At 45.8% G+C, this 26,542-nt stretch overlaps 1 protein-coding gene across 1 annotated transcript in view; it reads left to right on the forward strand.

The window, feature by feature from the left end:
• The window catches only part of LOC120061009 (E3 ubiquitin-protein ligase HUWE1-like), a 77,419-nt gene that overhangs the window by 29,107 nt on the left and 21,770 nt on the right, over window positions 1–26,542 (forward strand). Inside the window, exons 26-57 of the mRNA XM_039010487.1 lie at window positions 2,786–2,919; window positions 3,107–3,222; window positions 3,546–3,734; window positions 4,000–4,216; window positions 4,754–4,876; window positions 5,178–5,415; window positions 6,353–6,575; window positions 8,943–9,127; window positions 9,512–9,568; window positions 10,434–10,556; window positions 10,686–10,781; window positions 11,171–11,440; window positions 11,613–11,765; window positions 11,920–12,047; window positions 12,305–12,386; window positions 12,610–12,786; window positions 13,043–13,193; window positions 14,331–14,592; window positions 14,872–15,052; window positions 15,321–15,516; window positions 15,801–15,968; window positions 16,157–16,305; window positions 19,425–19,491; window positions 19,756–19,979; window positions 20,423–20,634; window positions 22,346–22,528; window positions 23,767–23,933; window positions 24,115–24,336; window positions 24,871–24,972; window positions 25,216–25,343; window positions 25,586–25,745; window positions 26,182–26,410. Coding sequence (XP_038866415.1) covers window positions 2,786–2,919; window positions 3,107–3,222; window positions 3,546–3,734; window positions 4,000–4,216; window positions 4,754–4,876; window positions 5,178–5,415; window positions 6,353–6,575; window positions 8,943–9,127; window positions 9,512–9,568; window positions 10,434–10,556; window positions 10,686–10,781; window positions 11,171–11,440; window positions 11,613–11,765; window positions 11,920–12,047; window positions 12,305–12,386; window positions 12,610–12,786; window positions 13,043–13,193; window positions 14,331–14,592; window positions 14,872–15,052; window positions 15,321–15,516; window positions 15,801–15,968; window positions 16,157–16,305; window positions 19,425–19,491; window positions 19,756–19,979; window positions 20,423–20,634; window positions 22,346–22,528; window positions 23,767–23,933; window positions 24,115–24,336; window positions 24,871–24,972; window positions 25,216–25,343; window positions 25,586–25,745; window positions 26,182–26,410 — 5,312 coding nt within the window. The remainder of the gene's footprint in view (window positions 1–2,785; window positions 2,920–3,106; window positions 3,223–3,545; window positions 3,735–3,999; window positions 4,217–4,753; window positions 4,877–5,177; window positions 5,416–6,352; window positions 6,576–8,942; window positions 9,128–9,511; window positions 9,569–10,433; window positions 10,557–10,685; window positions 10,782–11,170; window positions 11,441–11,612; window positions 11,766–11,919; window positions 12,048–12,304; window positions 12,387–12,609; window positions 12,787–13,042; window positions 13,194–14,330; window positions 14,593–14,871; window positions 15,053–15,320; window positions 15,517–15,800; window positions 15,969–16,156; window positions 16,306–19,424; window positions 19,492–19,755; window positions 19,980–20,422; window positions 20,635–22,345; window positions 22,529–23,766; window positions 23,934–24,114; window positions 24,337–24,870; window positions 24,973–25,215; window positions 25,344–25,585; window positions 25,746–26,181; window positions 26,411–26,542) is intronic.

Raw genomic sequence — 26,542 nt, forward strand, 5'->3', positions numbered from 1 at the left:
AGGGTATGTGGGACGCTAGCGTCCTCGTCAACAGCCAGTGAAACTGCAGGGCGCCAAATTCAAAACAACAGATATCCCATAATTAAAATTCGTCAAACATACAAGTATTTTACACCATTTTAAAGATACACTTGTTGTAAATCCAGCCACAGTGTCTGATTTCAAAAAGGCTTTACGACGAAAGCACACCAAACGATTATGTTAGGTCAGAGCCAAGTCACAGAAAAACACAGCCATTTTTCCAGCCAAAGAGAGGAGTCACAAAAAGCAGAAATTGAGATAAAATGAATCACTAACCTTTGATGATCTTCATCAGATGACACTCATAGGACTTCATGTTACACAACACATGTATGTTTTGTTCGATAAAGTTCATATTTATATCCAAAAATCTCAGTTTACATTGGCGCGTTATGTTCAGTAGTTCCAAAACATCCGGTAATTTTGCAGAGAGCCACATCAATTTACAGAAATACTCATAATAAACATTGCTAAAAGATACAACTGTTATGCTTGGCATTTTAGATCCACTTCTTCTTAATGAAACCGCTATGTCAGATTAAAAAAAAAAAAAAACTTTACGGATAAAGCACACCATGCAATAATCTGAGTACAGCGCTCAGACACAAAACCAAGCCATACAGATATCCGCCATGTTGTGGAGTCAACAGAAGCCAGAAATAGCATTCACTTACCTTTGATGATCTTCATCAGAATGCACTCCCAGGAATCCCAGTTCCACAATAAATGTTTGATTTGTTCGATAAAGTCCATTTATGTCCAAATACCTCCTTTTTGGTCGCTCGTTCAGTTCACAATCCAAACTCACGACGCGCGGGCAGGTCCAGACAAAGTCATATTACAGTTCGTAGAAACATGTCAAACGATGTATAGAATCAATCTTTAGGATGTTTTTATTATAAATCTTCAATAATGTTCCAACCGGAGAATTCCTTTGTCTGTATAAATGGAATGGAGCGCAAGCCAGCTCATGCTGGTGGTCAGCTCATGCCACTCTGGCAGACCTCTGACTCATTCAGCTCCCATTCCCCCCTCCTTCACAGTAGAAGCATCAAACAAGGTTATAAAGACTGTTGACATCTAGTGGAAGCCTTAGGAAGTGCAATATTACCCCATAGACACTGTATATTCGATAGGCAAAGACTTAAACCTACAAACCTCAGATTTCCCACTTCCTGGTTGGATTTTTTCTCAGGTTTTTGCTTGCCATATGATTTCTGTTATACTCACAGACATCATTCAAACAGTTTTAGAAACTTCAGAGTGTTTTATATCCAAATATACTAATTATATGCATATTATATATTTTATGGCAGAGTAGCAGGCCATTTAATTTGGGCACGCTTTTCATCCAAAATTCCGAATGCTGCCCACTACCCTAGGGAAGTTAACAATAAATTTGTGGAGTGGTTGAAACACTTATGTTGGAGTCATTAAAACTAGTTTATGTAAACTTCCGACTTCAACTGTGTGTGTGTGTGTGTATATATATATATATATATATATATATATATATATATATATATATATATATATATATATATATATATATATATATATATAATATATGACACACCTTAGCGTGTGTGTGTATATACAGTTGAAGTCGGAAGTTGGCATACACTTAGGTTGGAGTCATTTTAAACTTGTCATTTTAAACTTGGCAAGTCTGTTAGGACATCTACAAAGATTGTACTTTTTGGAGAAATGTCCTCTGGTCTGATGAAACAAAAATAGAATTGTTTGGCCATAATGACCATCGTTATGTTTGGAGGAAAAAGGGGGATGTTTGCAAGCCGAAAAACACCATCCCAACCGTTAAGCACGGGGGTGTCAGCATGATGTTGTGGGGGTGCTTTGCTGCAGGAGGGACTGGTGCACTTCACAAAATGTATGGCATCATGAGGAAGTAAAATTATGTGGATATATTGAAGCAACATCTCAAGACATCAGTCAGGAAGTTAAAGCTTGGTCGCAAATGGGTCTTCCAAATTACCTCAAGCATACTTCCAAAGTTGTGGCAAAATGGCTTAAGGACAACAAAGTCAAGGTATTGGAGTGGCCATCACAAAACCCTGACCTCAATCCCATAGACAATTTGTGGGCATAACTGAAAAAGCGTGTGCGAGCAAGGAGGCCTACAAACCTGACTCAGTGACACCAGCTCTGTAAGGAGGAATGGGCCAAAATTCACCCAACTTATTGTGGAAGCTTGTAAAAGGCTACCCAAAATATTTGACCCAAGTTAAACAATTTAAAAGCAATGCTACCAATTACTAATTGAGTGTATGTAAACTTCTGACCCACTGCTGAAGTGTATCATTCTCTCTACTATTATTCTGACATTTCACATTCTTAAAATAAAGTGGTGATCCTAATTGACCTAAGACCTGGGAATTTTTACTAGGATTAAATGTCAGGAATTGTGAAAGCTGAGTTTTTAAATGCATTTGGCTAAGGTGTATGTAAACTTCCGACTTCACCTGTATATGTGTGTGTTTTATTTATATATATATATATATATATTTACATACACCTTAGCCAAATGCATTTAAAAACTCAGCTCTATTGGTTTGAAGATGTCAGCAGTATATAACCAACCAACTGTCGACATTGCAGATTTATTGTCTGTGGATTTCCAAATAACCATGTCTGTCTGTCTGGTTTTTAGGTGTTTTTTGGGATGGAGTTGCTTGACTGTGAGTGTGTTAATAGTGGTGGGTGCATTAACCGTCTCGTCTCTTCCCCTGTTTGTGTTGTACAGAGTGAGATCAGGGCCATCAGTGTGAACCAATGGGGCTCCCAGCTAGGTCTGAGTGTTCTCAATAAGCTGAGCCAGCTCTACTGCTCTCTGGTCTGGGAGAGCACTGTGCTGCTGTCACTCTGCACACCCAACAGGTACACTAAGCTGACGCTTTCTCTCCTCCTGGCTCTTTATCCCCCTCTTGCTTTATCCATATGTTTTGGCCTTGGGTTTCTCTATCTGGTTCTCCCATTTTCTCTCTTTCTCTCTCTGGCTTTCTCTTCCTCAGCAGTCAGCCAGCAGCACACAGTAACCTCCTCTTTCTCTCCTCTCCTCCTCCAGTCTCCCCCCAGGCTGTGAGTTTGGCCAGGCTGACATGCAGAAGCTTGTTCCCAAAGAGGACAAGCCATCTGGCAGCACCACAGCCATAGCCACCGCCTCAGGATCCAGGAGAGCTGGTAATGAAGATGACCTCCTACTGGAAAAACAACCAAAAGAAAATGTTATTATCAAATATTTATGAACGTTAATTCATGAAATATGCAATAGTACATTTTGTTGGGCAATGTTTGGCAGTGTGCTTTAGGCAGTTCTTTTTTAAATCATTTTTTTTAAACATTCTGATAAAACTGCCCACTCCGGAATGTTTGTCGGGCATCGTTTGAGCAACGTGCAAAGAAAGAATTGAAGCATCTTTTAGCCAAACTTTCTCTTCCAGCCCAGCCACCACTAGCTCTAACCACTAGGCCTCTCCCCTCTCTCTCTCTCTCTCTCTCCCTAGCTGAGTCTGACACTGTTGCTTTGGACCCCTCTGCCACCGGTCTCCTGGAGGGGATGGGGTTGGACGGGGACACGCTAGCCCCCATGGAGACTGACGAGCCGACCGCCGGCACCGCTGACCCCAAGACCAAGTCTAAACTGACCCCCGCCATGGCCACACGCATCAAGCAGATCAAACCACTGCTCTCCGGTGAGGAAATCCTAGATTTTTCTCTCTATTTTCGAGTAATAAAAAAAATAAAAATAATTGTAGTCGGGTAGTAGGCATAGTTGAAGTGTAGAATGGTATCCCCACCAAATAGAGAGATGTACGGTCAGAATCTCTGCGTTAGTGAGAAGTGTGTCTAACTGTCTGATGAAGGTCAGAACACGTCCGCTTTGACTCCTGATCCTATATTTGCGAGCGCTAGCTGTATTTTTCCTACAGGTGTGTAACTCTCCTCTCTCACCTCCAGCATCGTCTCGCCTGGGCCGGGCTCTGGCTGAACTCTTTGGTTTGCTGGTGAAGCTGTGTGTGGGCTCTCCAGTCCGCCAGCGCCGCTCTCACCACGCCACCAGCACTGGCACTGCCCCCACCCCCGCCGCCAGGGCCACCGCCTCCTCCCTCACCAAGCTGCTTACCAAGGGCCTCAGCTGGCAGCCCCCGCCCTACACCCCCACCCCTCGCTTCAGGTACGCTACTCAGTCAGGATCTACCCTGTCACACCCAATCTCCAAGAAAATCATCCCATCAGCCCATACAAGCTAACCTCTTCTATAGTCTCAGAGGGTGGATAAGATTTGGTAATAATTTTGTCTTGCTTCTGATAAGCCCAGAGGGTTGTTTGCTTCTGTACATAGATCATCACTCGGGGCTCCCGAGTGGCGCAGCGGTCTACGGCACTGCATCTCAGTGCTAGAGGCGTCACTACAGACCCTGGTTAGATTCCAGGCTGTATCACAACCGGCCGTCCTTGGGAGTCCCATAGTGCACAATTGTCCCAGCGTCGTTAGGGTTTGGCCGGGGTAGACCGTCTGTGTAAATAAGAATTTGTTCTTTACTGACTTGCCTAGTTAAATAAAGGTTAAAAAAATGTAACATGTAGGAGGGGCAAGAGGTTGGTTTGGTTACAAGGCTTTACGCTTGTCAGAACGATTCCAACTGCATCTATTGATTTGCTGATTTAATGCTCCCAGTGTCAATTTTAACACTATCACTTGTCTCTCCAGGCTGACGTTCTTCATCTGCTCGGTGGGCTTCACGTCCCCCATGCTGTTCGATGAGAGGAAGTACCCCTACCACCTCATGCTGCAGAAGTTCTTCTGCTCCGGAGGACATGACGCGCTCTTCCAGTGAGTGGAGCACCCTTGCTTAGCTCTGTTAATATCTGACAGACTTGCGCTGTTGGTACTTCTTTACATGGAATTTGTCGGCGCCCTGTAGCTACAACAAACCCTACTACTGTTGCAAACTACCTGACTGTACATACGTATTGACTTTTGGCACTACTTTTCTCAGCATTGTCAATACAATCATTATGAGTATGGCCTTGTTTTACCTGATCATGTGAGTTGACCAGGACAACTATGGGCAATAATGTGTTTCTCTGCCCAGCAGCACTGACACATTTCTCCTTCCCCTCTCTCTCCCCAGGACATTTAACTGGGCTCTTACTATGGGTGGTAAGGTGCCTGTCTCTGAGGGCTTGGAGCACACTGAGCTTCCTGATGGGACAGGGGAGTTCCTGGATGCCTGGCTGATGCTGGTGGAGAAGATGGTGAATCCCAGTACCGTGCTGGACTCACCCCACAGCCTGCCCGTCAAGGTCCCTGGGGTTACCCCCACCACCCCCCAATTCAGCGCCCTGCGATTCCTCATCGTCACTCAGAAGGTAGAGTGTGTGTGTTAAGTGGTTTCTTGGTTGCTTGATTGGCATCTGCGATGTTTGCGCTCAAGGTCATTTTGTATGGGTCGTCATTGTAAATAAAAATGTGTTCTTAAGTGACTTGCGTAGTTAAATAAAGGTTAAATCAAATAAATACATACACATAAAGGCCAGCATCCCAGAGTCGCCTCTTCACTGTTGATGTTGAGACTGGTGTTTTGCGGGTACTATTTAATGAAACTGACAGTTGAGGACTTGTGAGGCGTCAGTTTCTCAAACTAGACACTCTAATGTACTTGTCCTCTTGCTCAGTTGTGTACGGGGGCCTCCCACTCCTCTTTCTATTCTGGTTAGAGCCAGTTTGCGCTGTTCTATGAAGGGAGTAGTACACAGCGTTGTACGAGTTCTTCAGTTTCTTGGCAATTTCTCGCATGGAATAGCCTTCATTTCTCAGAACAAGAATAGTCTGATGAGTTTCAGAAGAAAGTTATTTGTTTCTGGCCATTTTGAGCCTGTAATAAAACCCACAAATGCTGATGTTCCAGATACTTAACCAGTCTAAAGAAGGCCAGTTGTATTGCTTCTTTAAGCAGATTTTTTTTAAACTTGGATTAACTAGTACAGTGTGCCATTGGAACACAGGAGTGATGGTTGCTGATAATGGGCCTCTGTACGTCTATGTAGATATTCCATTAAAAATAAGTGTATTTCTGAAAAATTCGAAAAAAATGTGCTTTTCTTTCAAAAACAAGGTCATATATATATATATATATACCTACTCATTCAAGGGTTTGTCTTTTATTTTTATAATTTTCTACATTGTAGAATAATAGTAAAGACATCAAAACTATGAAATAACACACATGGAATCATGTAGTAACCAAAAAAGTGTGTATTTTGATGTAATCTATGTAATACTAACCCACTCTCTCACTGTGTTCAGGCGGCGTTTAACTGCATCCGAAGCCTGTGGAACAGGAAACCCCTCAAAGTGTACGGGGGCCGCATGGCTGAGTCCATGTTGGCTATACTCTGTCACATCCTTCGTGGTGAACCAGTCATCCAGGAGCGGCTGGCCAAGGAGAGGGAGGGCACGGCGCGGCCAGAGGAGGAGGGGGGCCCAGGGGCCACCACGGTGCCTGTAGGCCCCAGCTCTGGAGCTGGAGGTGAGTGTGCGTTTTTAGTTCTCATTTTCAGTAAGGCAACGTTATTAGGGATTGGTTGATGCTCAAATGTTTCATCGACACAAGATTTGAATTGCAAATCAACTTGACTGGAGGTACTCAACACACTCCCCGCCCCTCGTCTTGATTCGGTCAGCCATTAGCGAGAACCATATACCGGATCTTTGACAGGGTCGTTAGCATTTGAGTTTCAGTTTTATTTTTGCCCCCACCTAGCTTAAGTTCTAGATGTCTTTATTTCTATTCATGTTTTTTAAATGTATTTATTTATTCAGTTTAGTTTGTTAGTTTTCAGACTTGATTTACTAGTTTTTATTTAGACTACATGACCAAAAGTATGTGGACACTTGCTCGTCGAACATCTCATTTCAAAATCATGGTCATTTAATATGGAGTTGGTCCCCCCTTAGCTGCTATAACAGCCTCCACTCTTCTGGGAAGGCTTTCCTCTAGATGTTGGAACATTGCTGCAGGGACTTGCTTCCATTCAGCCACAAGAGCATTAGTGAGGTGTTGGGCGATTAGGCCTGGCTCGCTGTTGGCGTTCCAGTTAATCTCAAAGGTGTTCGAAGGGGTTGAGGTCAGGGCTCTGTGCAGGCCAGTCAAGTTCTTTCACACCGATCTCAACAAACCCTTTCTGTATGGACCTCGCTTTGTGCACGGGGCCATTGTCATGCTGAAACAGAAAAGGGCCTTCCCCAAACTGTTGCCACAAAGTTGGAAGCACTGCATCATCTAGAATTTCATTGTATGCTGTAGCATTAAGATTTCCCTTCACTGGAACTAAGGGCCCTAGCCCGAACCATGGAAAAACAGCCCCAGACCATTATTCCTCCTCCACCAAACTTTACAGTTGGCGCTATACATCGGGGCAGGGTAGTGTTTTCCTGGCATCCGCCACACCAGATACGTCCGTTGGACTGCCAGATGGTGAAGCGTGATTCATCACTCCAGACAACGCGTTTCCACAGCTCCAGAGTCCAATGACGGCGAGCTATACACCACTCCACACAACGCTTGGCATTGCACATGGGTGCTCAGCCATGGAAACCCATTTTATAAAGCTCTAGACTAAAGGTTATTATGCTGACGTTGCTTCCAGAGTCATTTTGGAACTCTGTAATTGCAACCGAGGATAGACTATTTTTATGCGCTTTAGCACTCGGTGGTGCAGTTCTGTGAGCTTGTGTGGCCTGCCATTTCGTGGTTGAGCCGTTGTTGCGCCTAGGTGTTTCCACTTCACAATAACAGCCCTTACAGTTGACCGGGGCAGCTCTAGCCAAGCAATAATCTTACTGAGTGAAGGGAGTAGATTAATTGGTTGACTATTGGCAGGAGTAATGGGTGGGTTCTTTGCTGTCTTTCGGGATTGGGCACATTTTAGCATGCTTCCAAACATTTGCAAATGCCCCTTTTTCCAGTGACCAATTAAATATGTATTTCAGTGGAGCTGCAATCTGGGGAGCAGCATAGCGAAGTAAAAAATATTCCATAAGATCATTACCTATAGATTTACCATCAGGTAATGACTTCAATAGGTTTAACACCTCTACTGACACCATTTGTAGAATAAAAGAGCAGTTTTTTTTGCTCATAATATGATCATCAATCCTTTGGACAATAGCTTGTTTGGAAGATTGGGTGTTTACATTATCGCTCAGTAAATAGATTTTCTTAGTAAAAAAAATCTGCAAAATGATTGGCAATATCAGCTGGTCTTGTTATTGCTCTCCCGTCAACCTCCACACTAGATGGGCATGATGAGATAGATGTACCAAGTAAGCCCTTAACTATATTCCATACCTTTTTAGAATCATTTTTACAATTAATAAAAGCATTTTTGAAAATGTTTTTTTTCTTACGATTTAATTTACCTGCCTAATTACATGGTGTTCTATAATTATTTTCATCAATTTCTAGTTTAGATTTGTCTGCTAAGACTTTTGCCATATTTCTTTGAGAAAATGCCTCACCCAGCTCATCAATCCATGGAGATGGATGAGCCCCAACTGTACTCTTTCTTACTGGGGCATGACCTACCTGCCCCGTGGATATAATAGCTACTGTGGAGCATGAATGTGTGCTGGAAGAGCTACTGTAGAGCTACTGTGTGCTGGAAAACCTTGGTGGAGTATGGGTGAATTAGTTGTGGTGCTCATTGGAATATCCTTTTTTGTTTTCAGACCAATGCCTACTTATCGCTTACATTTTTTTTGAGTGTTTTAATGATATTAACAGCAGCGAAAGCTGAATTATTTGACACAATTTACAATGTTGATGCACATTAAGGATTAACATACAAGAACTGTCCAAGGACACTATCATTTCAAATGCTTGCATTTAAAATAGGTGGAGGTGGAGCTGTAGGGGCCCCTGGAGCAGCAGTGACTGCAGCAGAGGTGCCAGCAGGTTCCGGGTCAGGACCGGCTACCGGAGGCAGTACAGCACCACCTGCACCAGGTGAAGCAGCAGAGGACTCTAGTAACTCTACACCTAGGAGAGAACCACAGGTTAACCAGGTTCCGCTACAGCAGGTAAGGGGACAGGAGGGAAGTGGGGGTGTCAAGGGGAGTTGTGGGGATGTCAAGGGGAGTGTGTTGGTGTTGATCAGTTTGCGTTTTTGGATTCCATTAACTTTGGGACTGTTTCTTCGTAGAAATGTATTTTCGGCGGATTGCTTTTCTCATAGACAGATTGGCATTAGACATTTGAAAGCTTTGATAGATATAATTGCATCCATTGCAAGATACGATTTGAAAGCCTCAATTTGATAGCCTCTGTTGCACATTCACTTTCTTGTTAACTAATAAGGTGGTCATGTTGTAATAAGATGAAATTGGACTGTTTTGTTGTCAACCTATTGTCCCCTTGAACCCTCACTCTGGCGTGGCCTGCTCCACTTTGTCTTGTTATGACAGAGTCAGGGAGGAGGCAGGGAGAGGCAGCCAAACGTCAACCAGCAGCAGCTACAGCAGGTATACAGTTAGCTGGCTCCACAGCCAGTGTGAATCTGAAAGTCCATTTATACTTGACCTGAGCTGTGCATGCTTTCTCCTACACTGTGCGGAACTTACACATTCTTTTCGATGCGAGCCGGCGCGAGGGCACATTATATAGAATTTATACTGCTCTCTTGTGCTTGTAATTGGGGTCACGGTTAAGGAGGGATTTAACATTTATTTTACTTAACTAGGCAAGTCTGTTAAGAACAAATTCTTATTTACAATGACAGCTGAACCCGGACGACGCTGGGCCAAGTGTGCGCCGCCCAATGGGACTCCCAATCATGGCCGGATGTAATACAGCCTGGAATCAAACCAGGGACTAGTGACGCCTTATGCACTGAGATGCAGTGTCTTAGACCGCTGCGCCACTTGGGAGGGAGAGATAGTGTGAGGACAGAGGCATATTTTGGAGGATAAATGTGAGAAGAGCCCTGCTTTATATCAAATGGATGGAATTTCAAAACATTGAGGCATGAGAACTGGGTAGAGGGTAGGATATCATGCTATGTAGAGGTTAGGGAGGATGGATAGGTCATTTTGGAAGGATATCCCCGGTCACTCTGATCTCTCTGTGCCTCTGTTCTCTCTTCCTCCCTTCCTCTATCAATCAAATCTATTTTATAAAATGTTTACATCAGCAGTTCCCACAAAGTGCTCTACAGAAACCCTACCTAAAACCCCAAGAACAAGCAATGCAGAGGCAGAAGCACAGTGGCTAGGAAAGACGTCCTAGAAGGAACTCTGCTCTAACCCTGTCCTGTGACTCCTCTCGCCCTCGCCCCTCTTTCTCTCTCTCCTCTAACCTTATGTAACCCTTGTTCTCTCCTCTATCTAGCTGATGGACATGGGTTTCTCCAGAGAGCATGCCATGGAGGCCCTGGTGAACACCAGCACCATGGAGCAGGCCACAGAGTACCTGCTCACACACCCTCCTCCTCTACTCAGCGGAGCCGTCAGGGTACGACCGCACACACACACACACACACACACACACACACACACACACACAGAGGGAGCGATGCTCAGATTACAGTCCCCCCCTCCCATAGTCTATATTAAGTGTACTTGTATGTCCCTCTGTCTGTAGGACATGACCATGTCAGAAGAAGACCAGATGATGAGAGCCATCGCCATGTCTCTGGGACAAGAGGTCAGCATGGAGCAGCGCTCTGATTCGCCCGAGGTTTGCCGCCACACACGCACACTTAGACATGCCCCCGCACACAGGCATACGGAGGGAACACAATGGTGAATGAATTCAAACGTGAATAGATGAAGGCTCATAAATGAATAACCAGGGCCCAGCCCAGAAACAAGATGTAGAGTTTACACCCTAGGTATGTGTACATCTGGAAGTATTGGATAGATGTAAGCAATATTGTTGTAGCCAAAGATCTAGAGTTCTATTTCTATGTTTGCACCGTCGTGTTTTCAGTTGATGGGCTCATTGGAATAATAGCCACATTTGCTTCTGTCTGTACAGATTTGTTCTGTGCCTAGGGGTTGTTTCTGGACCGCCACTTCACCACCACATCCGCTCACGTTCCCCACCTCCATCTTTCCCTCTCTCAGGAGGCGGCGCGTCGTCGTGAGGAGGACGACAGGAGAGCCAGGGAGCGTACGGAGGAGGAGGAGGCTCGCTGCCTGGAGAGGTTCCTGGAGGCCGAGCCCCTGGACATTACGGAGCTCCACGCCTTCACTGACTCCATGCTCCCCGGCTGCTTCCACCTGCTGGACGAGCTGCCAGACACAGTCTACCGCCTCTGTGACTTGCTCATGACCGCCATCAAGAGGAGCGGCCCCGAGTACAGGGACCTCATCCTACGACAGGTCGTCAACCAGGTGAGTAACATGGTGTGTGTGTAGTTAGGTGTGATATGCCCGAGTTAAAAACAATTATAAATGATTTCACATACACCGGATACGTGCAGTCAAATGTGTTTAGAGACTTCATTGTTATTATGCACTTAGTATCAGTATACCAGCCTCTCTATGTCATGTTTCTGATGTGTAGGTGTGGGAGGCAGCAGACGTGCTGATCAAGGCAGCAGTACCCCTGACCACCAGCGACACCAAAACAGTGTCCGAGTGGACCAGACAGATGGCTACCCTGCCCCAAGCCTCCAACCTGGCAACACGCATCCTGCTGCTCACACTGCTCTTTGAGGTACGGACAGAGAGATAGACACACAGAAAAACATCCTACTGCTCAAAATATTTGTTTGAGTTCGTGACAGAGAAAGAGAAGCACAGCAATTCCTTTCACTCACACTCACTCACTGGCCCTGTATGTTGATCCATGCTGTCCTGTTTTCCTTAAGGAGTTGAAGCTGTCGTGTGCCAGGGTGGTGGAGAACAGTGGGATCCTCAATGTGCTCATCAAGCTGCTGGAGGTGGTGCAGCCCTGTCTGCAGGCTGCCAAGGAGCAGAAGGACATCCAGACACCCAAGTCAGTACCACCCCCTCCCCTGGCTCTGTCACAGAAAACTGACGAGAGGACCGCTCGAGATTAGCTAGCTGGCACACCTGCAGGATTGCCCTTCAAAAATACTGTCCTGCTAGAAATAACAGCATAAACAATCTCTCTCGTTTTACAATGCCTAACTAAAGAGAATTACTTCAGGTGAAGTAAATGTAGAAGCCTGGCTCCTCCCAGACAAATTGCGATGTTTAATACGGCTGAACGTTGTCTGTGACTCTCTATAGGTGGATCACTCCAGTGTTGCTGATCATTGACTTCTACGAGAAAATGGCGGTCTCATCCAAACGCAGATCGCAGATGAACAAGGTACGAATAATGTCCTCCGGGTGCCACATAAAGATGAACCGACGCTATGAAATATGCATATGATTACCATCGTGTTGCCATAGCTGGTCTTTTCCTGACCCTTCTCTCACTGAAAATACACATTTTCTTGTTTCCCATGGACAATAAAATAATTTCCCCCCTCTCCTTCCTTTCTTCCCTCTCTCCTTCCTTTCTTCCCTCTCTCTCCCTCCCCTCTCTCCAGTACCTGCAGCCCAATGGTAATAACTGGCGTTGGTTTGATGACCGGTCCGGCCGCTGGTGCAGCTACTCTGCCTCTAACAACAGCACTATAGACTCAGCCTGGAGGGCCGGAGAAAGCAGCGTCCGATTCACCGCGGGACGCAGGCGATACACCGTACAGTTCAACACCATGGTCCAGGTAGGAACTCTTCCTCATAGCCTCTTTTATACATGCCACTCCAACTCAAACAAAAGAACTGAGTCGACAATCAGTGAAACATTTCTTTTTTAATCATCAGACTTTGTGAATACTTAAAAAAAAAAAATCCTGGTCTTTAAAAGCATGCTCAAAGGAGAGTATTCATTGAAAGTGCTTTTCAGTTCAGTAATGGGTTTAATTTGGGTCTGGTAAACCATTTTCCTTTCTCAGATTTCTTCTAATGTTTCTATTCCAGGTGAATGAGGAGACGGGTAACCGTCGTCCGGTGATGCTCACGGTCCAGAGAGTGCCTCGCGTTCCTAAACCGGCTAAGACGGGCAGCATGACGGACTCTGAGAGAGAGGAGGGAGACCGGGGCAAGGCAGAGGAGACCCAGACAGACCCAGGTGGGTGACTGGACCATCTACTACTAGATGGGAGGAGCTATCGTTCTAGTATAGCCTCAAACTGGTTTATGAGAGGGAGACTGGGGCAAGGCAGAAGAGACACACAGACGCTCATGTAATGGCCTTCTAGATGAGAGACACTGTTTTAGTGATATGCACAACCCCAGTGTTTTATAAGCAGATACGGTAGATTAAAGCACATTTTCAGCTGAAGGTGAAGTGTGCAGGTGTTCTTTCCCTTTTGTTAGCCATTGCTATAGCCACAAACTGCACTCTGTTTATTGGCCGGTCTGAGATATGGCTTTTTCTTTACAACTCTGCCTAGAAGGCCAGCATCCCAGAGTCGCCTCTTCACTGTTGGCGTTGAGACTGGTGTTTTGCGGGTACTATTTAATGAAGCTGCCAGTTGAGGACTTGTGAGGCGTCAGTTTCTCAAACTAGACACTCTAATGTACTTGTCCTCTTGCTCAGTTGTGCCCCGGGGCCTCCCACTCCTCTTTCTATTCTGGTTAGAGCCAGTTTGCGCTGTCCTGTGAAGGAAGTAGGACACAGCGTTGTACGAGATTTCCTTTCAGTTTCTTCGCAATTTCTCGCATGGAATAGCCTTCATTTCTCAGAACAAGAATAGTCTGAGTTTTAGAAGAAAGTTCTTTGTTTCTGGCCATTTTGAGCCTGTAATTGAACCCACAAATGCTGATCCTCCAGATACTCAACTAGTCTAAAGAAGGCCAGTTTTATTGCTTTAATCAGAACAACAGTTTTCAGCTGTGCTAACATAATTGTAAAAGGGTTTTCTAATGATCAGTTACCCTTTTTAAATGATAAACTTGGATTAGCTAACACAACGTGCCATTGGAACACAGGAGTGATGGTTGCTGATAATGGGCCTCTGTACGCCTATGTAGATATCCATAAAAATTCAGCTGTTTCCTACAATACAATAGTCATTTACAACAATAACTATGTCTACACTGTGTTTCTGATCAATTTGATGTTTTTTAATGGACAAGAAAATTGCCTTTCTAAGTGACCCCAAACTTTTGAACGGTAATGTGTGTATGTATATATGCCATTAGACCAGTTCACCGTTTCTGTAGTTGTGTACCATAGTAACATCCCCCTCTCTGATTCTTTCAGACTCTGCCCCAGTAGCCGTGGAGATGAGTGCTCCTAAAGAGGACAACGCTACCCCCCAACTAAAAGAGTCCTCCCCCGGTCCCTCTGCTCCCCCCGCCCCCCCTCCCACAGCCCCCTTGGACCCCACATCGGAACGCACCGGGACAGGAGGAGCCATCGTGGTGCAGGGCCTGACGGAGGATATGACCACAGTGCTCATCAGAGCCTGTGTCTCCATGATCAGTGTCCCTGTGGACCCAGACACCCTCCACGCCACACTAAGGTTCCTGTTTTACTTCTATATGGTTCTTGTTTACTTCTTGAATCTTTTTTTTGTTATGAAAAGCTCTAGACCGTTTAGCTGACAGTGGCTATCTTGTAGGAAGGTTTACTTGCAGTGACTCTTATGTTTGTTTTTGCCTGCCTAACCTCAGTTGGATACACTGACTGAGCCGCTCTGTCTGGATAAGGGCGTCTGCTACATGACTAAAATGTACTTCTGAAATATTTTGTTAGTGTGACGAAAAGCCCTCTACAACTAAAGATTGTTCTTCTCTTTCAGGCTATGCCTGCGCCTGACGAGGACCCACCATTACGCCATGATGTTTGCTGAGCTGAAGAGTACCAGGATGATCCTGGGGCTGACGCAGGGGTCAGGGTTCAACGGCTTCACGCCCCTCGTCACCCTGCTGTTCAGACACATCATCGAGGACCCCGCCACGCTACGACACACCATGGAGAAGGTACTGGATATTAAACCTCACCCTCGCTGATACCTGCCCAGCATGCATCTCAACAGTCTTCTCCTAGAAATGGACAGGCGAAAGCTCCAACACATTGCACATCTATTATTTTGACTATTTCCTGTATTTTATGAGCAGTGGAGCTAAAGGGAAATGGATTGGAACCCATGTTAGACTGTTGAGACACTCCCAGTCAGTGTTAAAATGTAGTGCAATATAGCCATTAGGGTTTTGTACTGAGTGACAATGACCCGTCTACCCTCTCTAGGTGGTACGGTCAGCAGTGACCAGCGGGGCGGGCAGCACCACGTCAGGAGTGGTATCAGGCTCCCTGGGCTCCAGAGAGATCAACTACATTCTGCGTGTTCTGGGCCCTGCCGCCTGCCGGAACCCAGACTGCTTTGCTGACACAGCCAATAGCTGCGTCCGCATCGCCCTGCCCGCACCTCGCGGAGCTGGTACGGGTACGTTAAAATACTCTCATCGGAAAAATCCATATTTTATACGAGTGGATAGTTGAATGGCCACGGGTCTATCTAGCTGGAAGGACCATGCAAAGCAGCGTGGTGTGGTGACCAAATCTTTATTAAACCACTTCTGTATAGATCTTGGACATCGCGGACAGACCTGTGGCCATTCAACTATCCGCTTGCACATATAGCTCTCGGCTAGTTCCCTATTTTACAGTGTAACAATGTGACGTGTACATGGTTACTCGAAGTGTTTCTCCCTTCCTTCCTCTGCTCAGCCTCAGATGATGAGTTTGAGAATCTGCGTATCAAGGGGCCCAACGCGGTGCAGCTGGTGAAGACCACCCCCCTCAAAATGTCTCCGCTGCCCCCCATCCCTGACACCATCAAAGAGGTCATCTATGACATGCTAAATGCCCTGGCCGCCTACCACGCCCCTGAAGAGGGTAAGACCCTCACACAAACACTCTATCCCGATTTAGTCTTTCCCGCGAGTCCTCGCATCCTGTTTTCTCTTGAGTCATGGAGCCACATGATCTTAACAGACTATCTGTTAACGAAGCTCTGACATCAATGTTGCCTTGTAGCTACACCTGTGTGAAGTCTAACTTACTGTTTGAAATCTCCCCTGTAGCGGATCGTCCAGAGGAGCGTGCGGTGGCGGTGCCCGGGGGGCAGGACCTGTGTCAGATCCTCCAGGATGTAGGCGATGACGTTTACCAGCAGTACAGACTCACCAGGCAGGGCAGTGACTTCGACTCGCAGTCCGCTTTCCATATCAACGTAAGTGTCATGTCTGGCTGGCTGTTTGTAAGAGTCGTTCTGGCCATGGTCCTGTTTCAGTAGGGCACACGGTAGCAAAAACGTTTTGCATCGGGAAAACAAAAGATATGGGTAGGTTTTCGGCCGCACCGTCTGACATCAGGACAGATTTTTCTCCGCACCCCGACCCACCTGCATAGAATTGTTTCCTGAGAGCTGATCTATGACCTGCCAAATATTTTTTTGGGGCCTAATTGTTTTTGACTCCAGAGTAGTAGTTACGCTATTATGCTATTCCCATCGTGAATACATTTTACTGCATGTCTTTAACATTCTGGATGAATGGAAACCTTGCCATGAATTAAGAATGATAGGCCTGTCTTATTTTCACAATACAATGCGGCACAATGACAACTCAAATCGCTTTGAAGAAGAGCCTTCTAATTTGCCGTCTTCTTACCTAATGAAAGCCTATAGCCAACCTAACAATACAATACCATTAGTCAATATTGTTCAGGTAATCAAATAGTTTTATTTAAACTTAAATAATTATTCCCTGAACCCAAACCGGCTGTGTGTGTGCGCTATCGTGCATAAATGTATTTTGTCCCCCTACACCAAACGCGATCACGACACGCAGGTTAAAATATCAAAACAAACTCTGGACCAATGACATTAATTTGGGGACAGGTCGAAAAGCATTAAACATGTATGGCAATTTAGCTAGTTAGCTTGCACTTGCTAGCTAATTTGTCCTATTTAGCTAGCTTGCTGTTGCTAGCTAATTTGTCATTGGATATAAACATATAGTTGTTATTTTACCCGAAATGCACAAGGTCCTCTACTCCGACAATTAATCCACACACAAAACGGCCAACCGAATCGTTTCTAGTCATCTCTCCTCCTTCCAGGCTTTTTCATCTTTGAACTTATATTGTGATCGGCATCTAAATTTTCATAGTATTACCACGACCACCGGCAAAACAGTTTGTCTTTCAATCACCCACGTGGGTATAACCAATGAGGAGATGGCACGTGGGTACCTGCTTCGATAAACCAATGATGAGATGGGAGAGGCAGGACTTTCAGCGTGATCTGCGTCAAATAGAAAGGAGCTCTATTTTAGCACTTGGCATCGCAGACACTCGTTGGCGCGCGTGAGCAGTATGGGTGCAATAATTGAATAACATGGATTTCTAAATATATTTTGCGACGCTCGCGACGTGTCCGGTCTGGTCAGCATGTGACTCGGAATAGGCTATAGGTTGCTAAAATATTTGTATTTGTTTTATTTAACTAGGCAAGTCAGTTTAGAACAAATTCATATTTACGCTGGGCCTATTGTGCGCCGCCCTATGGGACTCCCAATCACGGACGGTTGTGATACAGCCTGGAATCGAACCAGGGTCTTTCGTGATTCCTCTAGCACTCAGATGCAGTGCCTTAGACCGCTGCGCCACTCGGGAGCCTACATTTATTTAGTAGGGAACTCAAACTTTGACTAACTGGACAGGTTAGTCAAACTTTATATGGCCTGTGTACGGTCTAAATCAGTGGTCACAACTGAGTCCAGATCACTTTGAGTCAAAATGCAAGCCGAGATCTACTGTTCAGATTTTTTTTTTTTACATGATTTCAAAAACATAAGCCTATGCAACATTAACTAAATAAAAACAGTTCTGTAGCAAGGAGGTTTGTACAGTAGGCTATAGTCCCAATACATTATCACTGCATATTGGCTATGCTTGAGTTGAACGTTGTTCTTCTCAGACCATTTAGAAATTATATAAAATATATATAATCACACTGTTAATAGTGAGGCACAGCTATGTGAGAATATATTTTTTATATATATATATATATATATATATATATATTTTTTTTTTAATATATCATTTTTTACTGGACTGATGGCCTGCATCTGATGGTCAGCCTGAGGGGAGGGAGGCAGCAGTGGTGAGGCTGCATCTCCCCAGACTCACCATCCCCTTCTCCCCACTGAGAAAAGGGGACACAGTCTTCAGTTAATAACGAAACTTAAGTCGCGCAGCATTATTTCAGCCTCATGCACCAATTCATGTTGTTACTCCTATGACCAGAGCAAGTGAAATATTCCTCGATATTAAAAAAGACACAAGCCGCTAATAATAACAACGCAAGTTTATTGACACACTGCTGTACTCATTGATTGCAGCTGCAGTGCTGGTTGTAGTGTGACTGGAAGGAGAGAACGTGCATTTCATGTCTTATAGAACTGTTGAACAAAGTGTTGACAGTGCTGAATAACAATGTAAACACAAACTTAGGCTACACATCAAAACAACAGCTCTTTGCTGTATTCGTTGAGTCTAGTCATGGTTTTAAAAGTTTTGAAATCTCTCAATATAAAGTTTGCTGTGTGTTCGAGGCTTGTTTTTAGTCTATGGTTCTGGGAAACTGTGCAGACACGGTGATCTGAGCTTTCTGATAGGCCAGCGGTAGGCCTATAAGTGCACTTGATTTGCTCTCTGGGCCTGCCAGGTAGGCGGAGTTCTGCCTTCAGACGCATGAAATGGTTCAAAATGCGAAAACTTGGCCTTCCCAGCACTAAAGCTGCTGAATCAAGTGCATCTCCCGCCCCCAAAAATAGGAACGGAAGCCATTTTCGCGTGCGCTATGGAGTCAGGGAAAATTAACTTGGCAACGTATTGTCATGTGGTGGAAGATAACAACATAAGCTCTGCACTCTGACAAATTAGGAGTAACACACAAATGGGCCTACTAATGGACAATTCCCTGCTCCACTCTCAACACAATTCTACACAACTAGCTCCTTGTTATATTCTTTTTGATTTAAAATGTTTCTGACCCGCATTGTAATTGTTTTGAACTGCGAGAAATAATGTTTTCATTCCACCCGCCAGCTGATTGTTTTTTGGGGGGTGGGTCAATCCCGGGTGGGTGTCCGGTCCGATGCAGAACTCTGTGTTCTTGTTGGACAAGTTCAGGTAAAACCTCTCCTTTTCAAAAAGTTTATCTTCTTGAACCGGACCCAGGAGTGCCTTGAATTAAAACATTGATATGTATGTTTTGAAAGCTGCTGTATCGGTCTAGATATATTGTGGGTCATATTTTCTCCCCCTCTCCTTCCTATCTCTCAGCCCCAGGTGTTTTCTGCAGATGGAGCGGTAGCTGACTCCTCTCAGTCTGGAACACCCCAGGGAGAAGGTGAGACCCTCCCTCCCTCCTCCTCACCTCCAGCCTCCACTGGTACTTTTACAATACACTTCTTTCCTTAGTTTGGTCAATTTGTGTGATGCTAATATACAAAATATTGTATTTAAACCAAATGAAGGAACAAAAATCGAGATTTGTCACGAGTGCCCCATCAGTGTAACATGCCTAGACACCTCTCTGCCCCTTCTCGATCCTAACTCTCTTCTCTCTCTTCCCCCCCCCTGTCCATTTCCCTTCCCTATCTCCCCACCTCAGCCTCTACTCCAGAGGAGATGCGTGAGGAGAAGAAGGAGGTGGAGGGGGAGAAGGGAGCCAGCTCAGAGGAGGGTAAGGGGGCCAAGGCTAAGGCCTCCAAGCCCCTGATGCCCACCTCCACCATCCTGCGTCTCCTGGCAGAGCTGGTCAGGTCCTACGTGGGCATCGCCACCCTCATAGCATCCTACTGCTACACGGCCGGACAGTCTGAGCTCATCAAGGAGGTGGGTGGCTTCGCCTAGACTGGGCAAAACGTCCAGCTTTCACAATCTATGTAGAGTTTTACTACTGTAATACATTTGGCATAAATTGCCTCAAGGGCTCGAAGGATTTTAGGAGTTTAAACACGATGTTGACAAACTCCTGTTTTTCTCTTCCCCTCCCTGTATTGCCATAGCCACGACTCCAACCTCATTAGAGAAGATGTGGAATATATCTTGCGTTGTTTCTATTTGACCTGACTAGTCCTTTCTCTGTGTGCTGTATAGATGTATATGTATTTGATTTCTGTAGAGGTATGTACAATACATTGCGCCAGTCCTCTCCTCACCCAGGGGTCCATCTCTTCCTCTGCTACACGACTGTACTGCTTTATTTGTAATATGTTGAGTATAAGACTTGTCGTCCTGACTCCCTTCTTGCTCTCTCTGTCTCTCTCCCCCTGCAGGACTGCAGTGTATTAGCCTTCGTGCTGGACCACCTGTTGCCCCACACCCAGAGCTCTGAGGACAAGGACACCCCGGCCCTGGCACGCCTCTTCCTGGCCAGCCTGGCAGCCGCTGGCACAGGCACCGATGCACAGGTGGCCCTGGTCAATGAGGTGAAGGCCGCACTCAGCCGGGCGCTGGCCATGGCAGAGGGCACGGAGAAACACGCCAGGTGAGGGAGTGGGCTGGGCAGGGCAGAGATTTCATAATTGTCTAAAAACAATTAAGCCGATGGTTTTTCCATGGGGCTCATAAACTCTACAAAAAAAGAAACGTCCTCTCACTGTCAGCTGCGTTTATTTTCAGCAAACTTAACATGTGTAAATATTTCTATGAACATAACAAGACTCAACAACTGAGACATAAACTGAACAAGTTCCACAGACATGTGACTAACAAAAATGGAATAAGGTGTCCTTGAACAAAGGGGGGGTCAAAATCAAAAGTAACAGTCAGTATCTGGTGTGGCCACCAGCTGCATTAAGTACTTCAGTGCATCTCCTCCTCATGGACTGCACCAGATTTGCCAGTTCTTGCTGTGAGATGTTACCCAACTCTTCCACCAAGGCACCTACAAGTTCCCGGACATTTCTGGGGGGAATGGCCCTAGCCCTCACCCTCCGATCCAACAGGTCCCAGACGTGCTCAATGGGATTGAGATCTGGGCTCTTCGCTGGCCATGGCAGAACACTGACATTCCTGTCTTGCAGGAAATCACACACAGAACAAGCCGTATGGCTGGTGGCATTGTCATGCTGGAGGGTCATGTCAGGATGAGCCTGCAGGAAGGGTACCACATGAGGGAGGAGGATGTCTTCCCTGTAACGCATAGTGTTGAGATTGCCTGCAATGACAACAAGCTCAGTCCGATGATGCTGTGACACAGCGCCCCAGACCATGACGGACCCTCCACCTCCAAATCGATCCCGCTCCAGAGTGCAGGCCTCGGTGTAACGCTCATTCCTTCGACGACAAACACGAATCCGACCATCACCCCTGGTGAGACAAAACAGCGACTCGTCAGTGAAGAGCAATTTTTGCCAGTCCTGTCTGGTCCAGCGACGGTGGGTTTGTGCCCATAGGCGACGTTGTTGCCGGTGATGTCTGGTGAGGACCCGCCTTACAACAGGCCTACCAGCCTTCAGTCCAGCCTCTGTCCGCAATAAGCTGAGAGTCTGAGCACTGATGGAGGGATTGTGCGTTCCTGGTGTAACTCGGTCAGTTGTTGCCATCCTGTACCTGTCCCGCAGGTGTGATGTTCGGATTTACCGATCCTGTGCAGGTGTTGTTACACGTGGTCTGCCACTGTGAGGATGATCAGCTGTCCGTCCTGTCTCCCTGTAGTGCTGTCTTACTGACAGTACTGACATTGCAATTTATTGCCCTGGCCACATCTGCAGTCCTCATCCCTCCTTGCAGCATGCCAAAGGCACGTTCACGCAGATGAGCAGGGACCCTGGGCATCTTTCTTTTGGTGTTTTTCCAGAGTCAGTAGAAAGGCCTCTTTAGTGTCCAAAGTTTTCATAACTGTGACCTTAATTGCCTACTGTCTGTAAGCTGTTAGTGTCTTTAACGACCGTTCCGCAGGTGCATGTTCATTAATTATGGTTCATTGAACAAGCATGGGAAACAGTGTTTAAACCCTTTTATAATGAAGATCTGTGAAGTTATTTGGATTTTTGCGAATCATCCTTAAAAGACAGTTTCTTTTTTGCTGAGTTTATTATTTACCATCCTTTTTGTCATTTTGATGTGTCAAAAGTTGAAAGTGGTAATGTATTTGACTAATGGACGGATTCATAGTGCATTCGTTATGCATTTTATCTGTCCCTGTGTGCCTAGGCTTCACTGAAAACTCCCCATTTTTCTCTCTCTCCCCCCAGGCTACAGGCGGTGATGTGCATCATCAGCACCATCATGGAGTCGTGTCCGTCCACCTCTAGCTTCTACAGCACGTCAGCAGCCAAGACGCAGCACAACGGCATGAACAACATCATACGCCTCTTCCTCAAGAAAGGACTGGTAAACGACCTGGCTAGAGTACCGCACAGCCTCGACCTGTCCAGGTACACACACACACCACTGATCCTCTCAAACCCCTTACTCACCCTCTTAGAGGAGTCACATTGCTTACTACTTTATAGTAAGGCATCAGGGAAATCTCCCCTGTGGGTGTTTCTTCCAAACAGTATGCAAAACAGCACGTTGACTGGTAGCTTGTCTTGCACGGTGCCAAAGCTGGCTTAAGAGCTTTCCCCCCCCCCCCAATTGATTATTGTGACGTCGCATTGCTTAAATTTGCGTAGATTTCATATTTTCTCAACTGTCTTGTGGTCAAATCGCTGAATGTCTCCTCATCTCTTCCTTCCATTGAGGATGTTTTTCTCGGCCTCCCGGGTGGCGCAGTGGTCTAAGGCTGTGCCACCAGAGATTCTGGGTTCGAGCCCAGGCTGTCGCAGCCGGCCGCGTCTGGGAGGCCCATGTGGCGGCGCACAATTGGGCCAGCGTCGTCCGGGTTAGGGAGGGTTTGGCCGGCAGGGATATCCTTGTCTCATCGCGCACTAGCGACTCCTGTGGCGGGCCGGGCGCAGTGCACACTGACTTGGTCGCTAGGTGTACGGTGTTTCCTTCGACGCATTGGTGCGGCTGGCTTCCGGGTTGGATGTGCATTGTGTCAAGAAGCAGTGCGGCTTGCTTGGGTTGTGTTTCGGAGGACGCATGGCTCTCGACCTTCGCCTCTCCCGAGTCCGTTAAGTTCATGTTTTAAGTATCCCTAAGGAACACCTTGCTGACTGAATAAAAAGGAGCATACGGTCTTGTGCTCCTACAGGCTCTCAGTAATGGAAAGTGGCAGCTTGAGTAATTCAAATAAAAACTGTCACACAACACATTTGTAATGGGGATCTTGAACAATACTTGGACATTTAATTATGTTGTTGATGTTTTATTTGTCTTTAAAGAAAAGGGGGAGATTGTTAAGTTCATGTTTTAAGTATCCCTATACTTCTGTTATTATGGGGCTAACACTCAGTCAAGAGTGCGCCCGCGCAGGGAGTCTGTTCGTTGATGGACCTAGCCTTGAGTGTAATGGCTACCTTGTAGTGTGTTCATATAGTATAGTAAACTTTGTTAAACTGGAACCTTGTCGTTGTGTCATTTCGAGTTAACATCCGTGTGGGAGTTGCAGCGATGAGACAAGACTGTAACTACTACCAATTGGATACCACGAAATTGGGGAGAAAAAAGGGGTAAAATTAATAAATAAAATGAGAATGTTTTTCTCACCATTGACTTGTTATCTCAGTCCCAACATGGCAAACACAGTGAATGCAGCTCTGAAGCCCTTAGAGACTCTGTCCCGCATCGTCAACCAGCCCAGCAGCCTGTTTGGAGGGAAGGGGGGATCCAGCAAGAACAAGGCTGAGCACGACACTGTGGGAGCCGCCAGGGACTCCAATAGCAACACACAAGGTACCACAGGTGATGCGCGCGCACACGTTTGCACTCATAAACACATACACATGTAGTAACAAATATGTACACACTACACACAGACACCCACATGCTCCCCAGTACCACAGGGAAATAGGAAACTCACATTTACACTGTTCTTGGCTTACTGTTCATCTCACTGAATCCATTTTCTTTGCAGGTGACTCTGGTGAAGCTGAGGGGACTCTGGTGGAGGGCAGTCACAGGGTCCAGGGGACAGACAGTGACCTGATGGACGGAGAGACGGAGGGAGACACAGCGGTCATCGCTGGACAGCCGGAGGTGCTCAGCACAACGGCCATGCAGGTGGAGAACGAGCTGGTGGATCTGATAGATGAACTGTTGGAGAGAGACGCTGGCGCCGTCAATAGCTCCATTATCGGTAAGCAGGGAGTCTGGAATCCAGGATTCTGTTGAAAAGGGTGAAACGTTACAAACCATTCAATTAGAAAAGCATTTTCTAGAACATAATTGGGGTCTCATTTCACCTCTATTTAAATCTGCAACATTCTAAATGGAAATGTCTTTCCAGATTTCTATTAAATATGACCGATTATTAATTTATTTATTTTTTATGAATGCGTATAGACCACTGACCGGCCAGCTCATCATCCTCAAGAGGATGATCTCATCATCTAGGGGGAAATGGCAATCATTTGAGAGAATGGGTTGAGTTGGGTTTTGTTAGGGTTTTTTTCTCGGATTTACGCTTTGGCCACATGAGTATAGGAGTCAATAACAATTTTTGGGTACGAGTTAACAGAATATAAACTTTGAAAACAAATGTTACTTTAATGTTTCACCTGTCTGAATACACCACTGGACTCATCAGAGTGAAATGGGATGGTGTAGAAGAAAGGGGCGGGCACATTCAATACATCGTCTTGTTTCTGATTGGTTGTTTGCTCTAACTCAGTGGGACGTGGCAGTGGTGAGGATGAATCACAAGAGGACGTGTTGATGGATGAGGCACCCTCCAATATCAGTCAGGCTTCTACTCTACAGGCCAACCGAGAAGGTAAGTGCTGGTTTTGATATTTTATTTTCACATTATCCTCTCCAACATGGTTCTGACAATTATGGTGTAGCGTAACCAGGCCAGCACAGTACAGCTTGGTGTGGCTCTGTCGTAAAAAATACATGAAATATCTATTTAATTCATTGTATTTAGTTAAATGGGGTTATTAGGGTGAAAAGGGTTCAAGTGTGTTGGGTGGTTTGGTCTCACTCACTGTCCTCTCTCCGTCTTCTCCTACCGTAGACTCTATGAACATCCTGGAGCCTGAGGATGAGGAGCACACGCAGGAGGAGGACTCCAGTGGCAGCAACGATGAAGAAGACAGCCAGGATGAAGAGGAGGAGGAAGAAGAGGAAGAGGAGGAGGATCAGGTGAGGAAGAGTTTGAAGACTCTGGAAGGAGTGTTTCTTTGTGTTCAGTTACCTTGTCTGAGTCGTGAGGATTTGCATTGGCTCCGGCTTAGCGGGCTATTATACAGGACACCTGGGTTCGAACCGGCTTGGTGACATTCGATTGGTATCCATTTACTTACTTTAGAATGAGTTTTGTAATGGAAAAAATTAATTGTAAAGAAAGAAAAAATTGTCTAAATATGCCATGTTCTGTTTCTCAGGATGATGAAGAAGGAGATGAGGATGATGACGATGAAGGTTCGGAGATGGAGCTGGATGAAGATTTCCCAGACATCAACGCTGCGCCACACATCCGCTTCGAGAGGTTTGACCGCGACGATGACCTCATCATAGAGTTTGACAACATGTTCTCCACCACCGGTGAGTCATATTGGTGTTTTTATTCCTCTTTGTTTTTCATAGTCTTTGTTTTGAATGTATGGATAGATTTAGAAGGCAGCTTCTATGTTATTGAGCTGGGCCCATATATTTATAAAGCGTCTCAAGGGTAGGAGTGCTGATTTAGGATCAGTTCCCCCTGTCCATATATTCATAATCTAAAAGACCGAACTGATCCCGGATTGGCACCCCTACTCTTAGATGCTTTATGAATACGGGCCCTGATTTCTCAAAGTAGTTTGTCTTTTTTTTAATCCTAATGAACAACTAACACTAAAGACATAGACTTACGAATAGCTACGTAGCAATAGCCTATATTATAATAGCCATATAGCAGTATGTAGAATGACGGGGTTGTGTCACTACGTGTCCCCCTAATGTCTGCAACTGTTCTCTCTGTTTATCGTGTTCCCATCAGCTGACATCCCTCCCTCCCCAGGCAACATCCCCAGCTCTCACCCCCTGATGGTGCGTCACGCCGACCATGGCTCCTTAACGCTGGGCGGAGCTGGCACCAACAACCGCCTGGCGCAGGGCATGGGTCGTAGCCAGAGAACGCTACGCCAGCTCACCGCCAACACGGGCCACACGATACACGTCCACTACCCCGGGAACAGACAGCCCAACCCCCCACTCATCCTGCAGAGGTGAGACGGAGATGCTACAATGAATGAATGGGACTTTTCCTAGGTCATGGGTCAGATTCTGTCAAACATTTTAAGCAGCTTTTGATTTTGTACGTACAAAGGAACCAACGTACAAAGGAACCAATGGAATAG

This window comes from Salvelinus namaycush, chromosome 16, assembly GCF_016432855.1.
Source record: "Salvelinus namaycush isolate Seneca chromosome 16, SaNama_1.0, whole genome shotgun sequence".
NCBI lineage: Eukaryota > Metazoa > Chordata > Actinopteri > Salmoniformes > Salmonidae > Salvelinus > Salvelinus namaycush.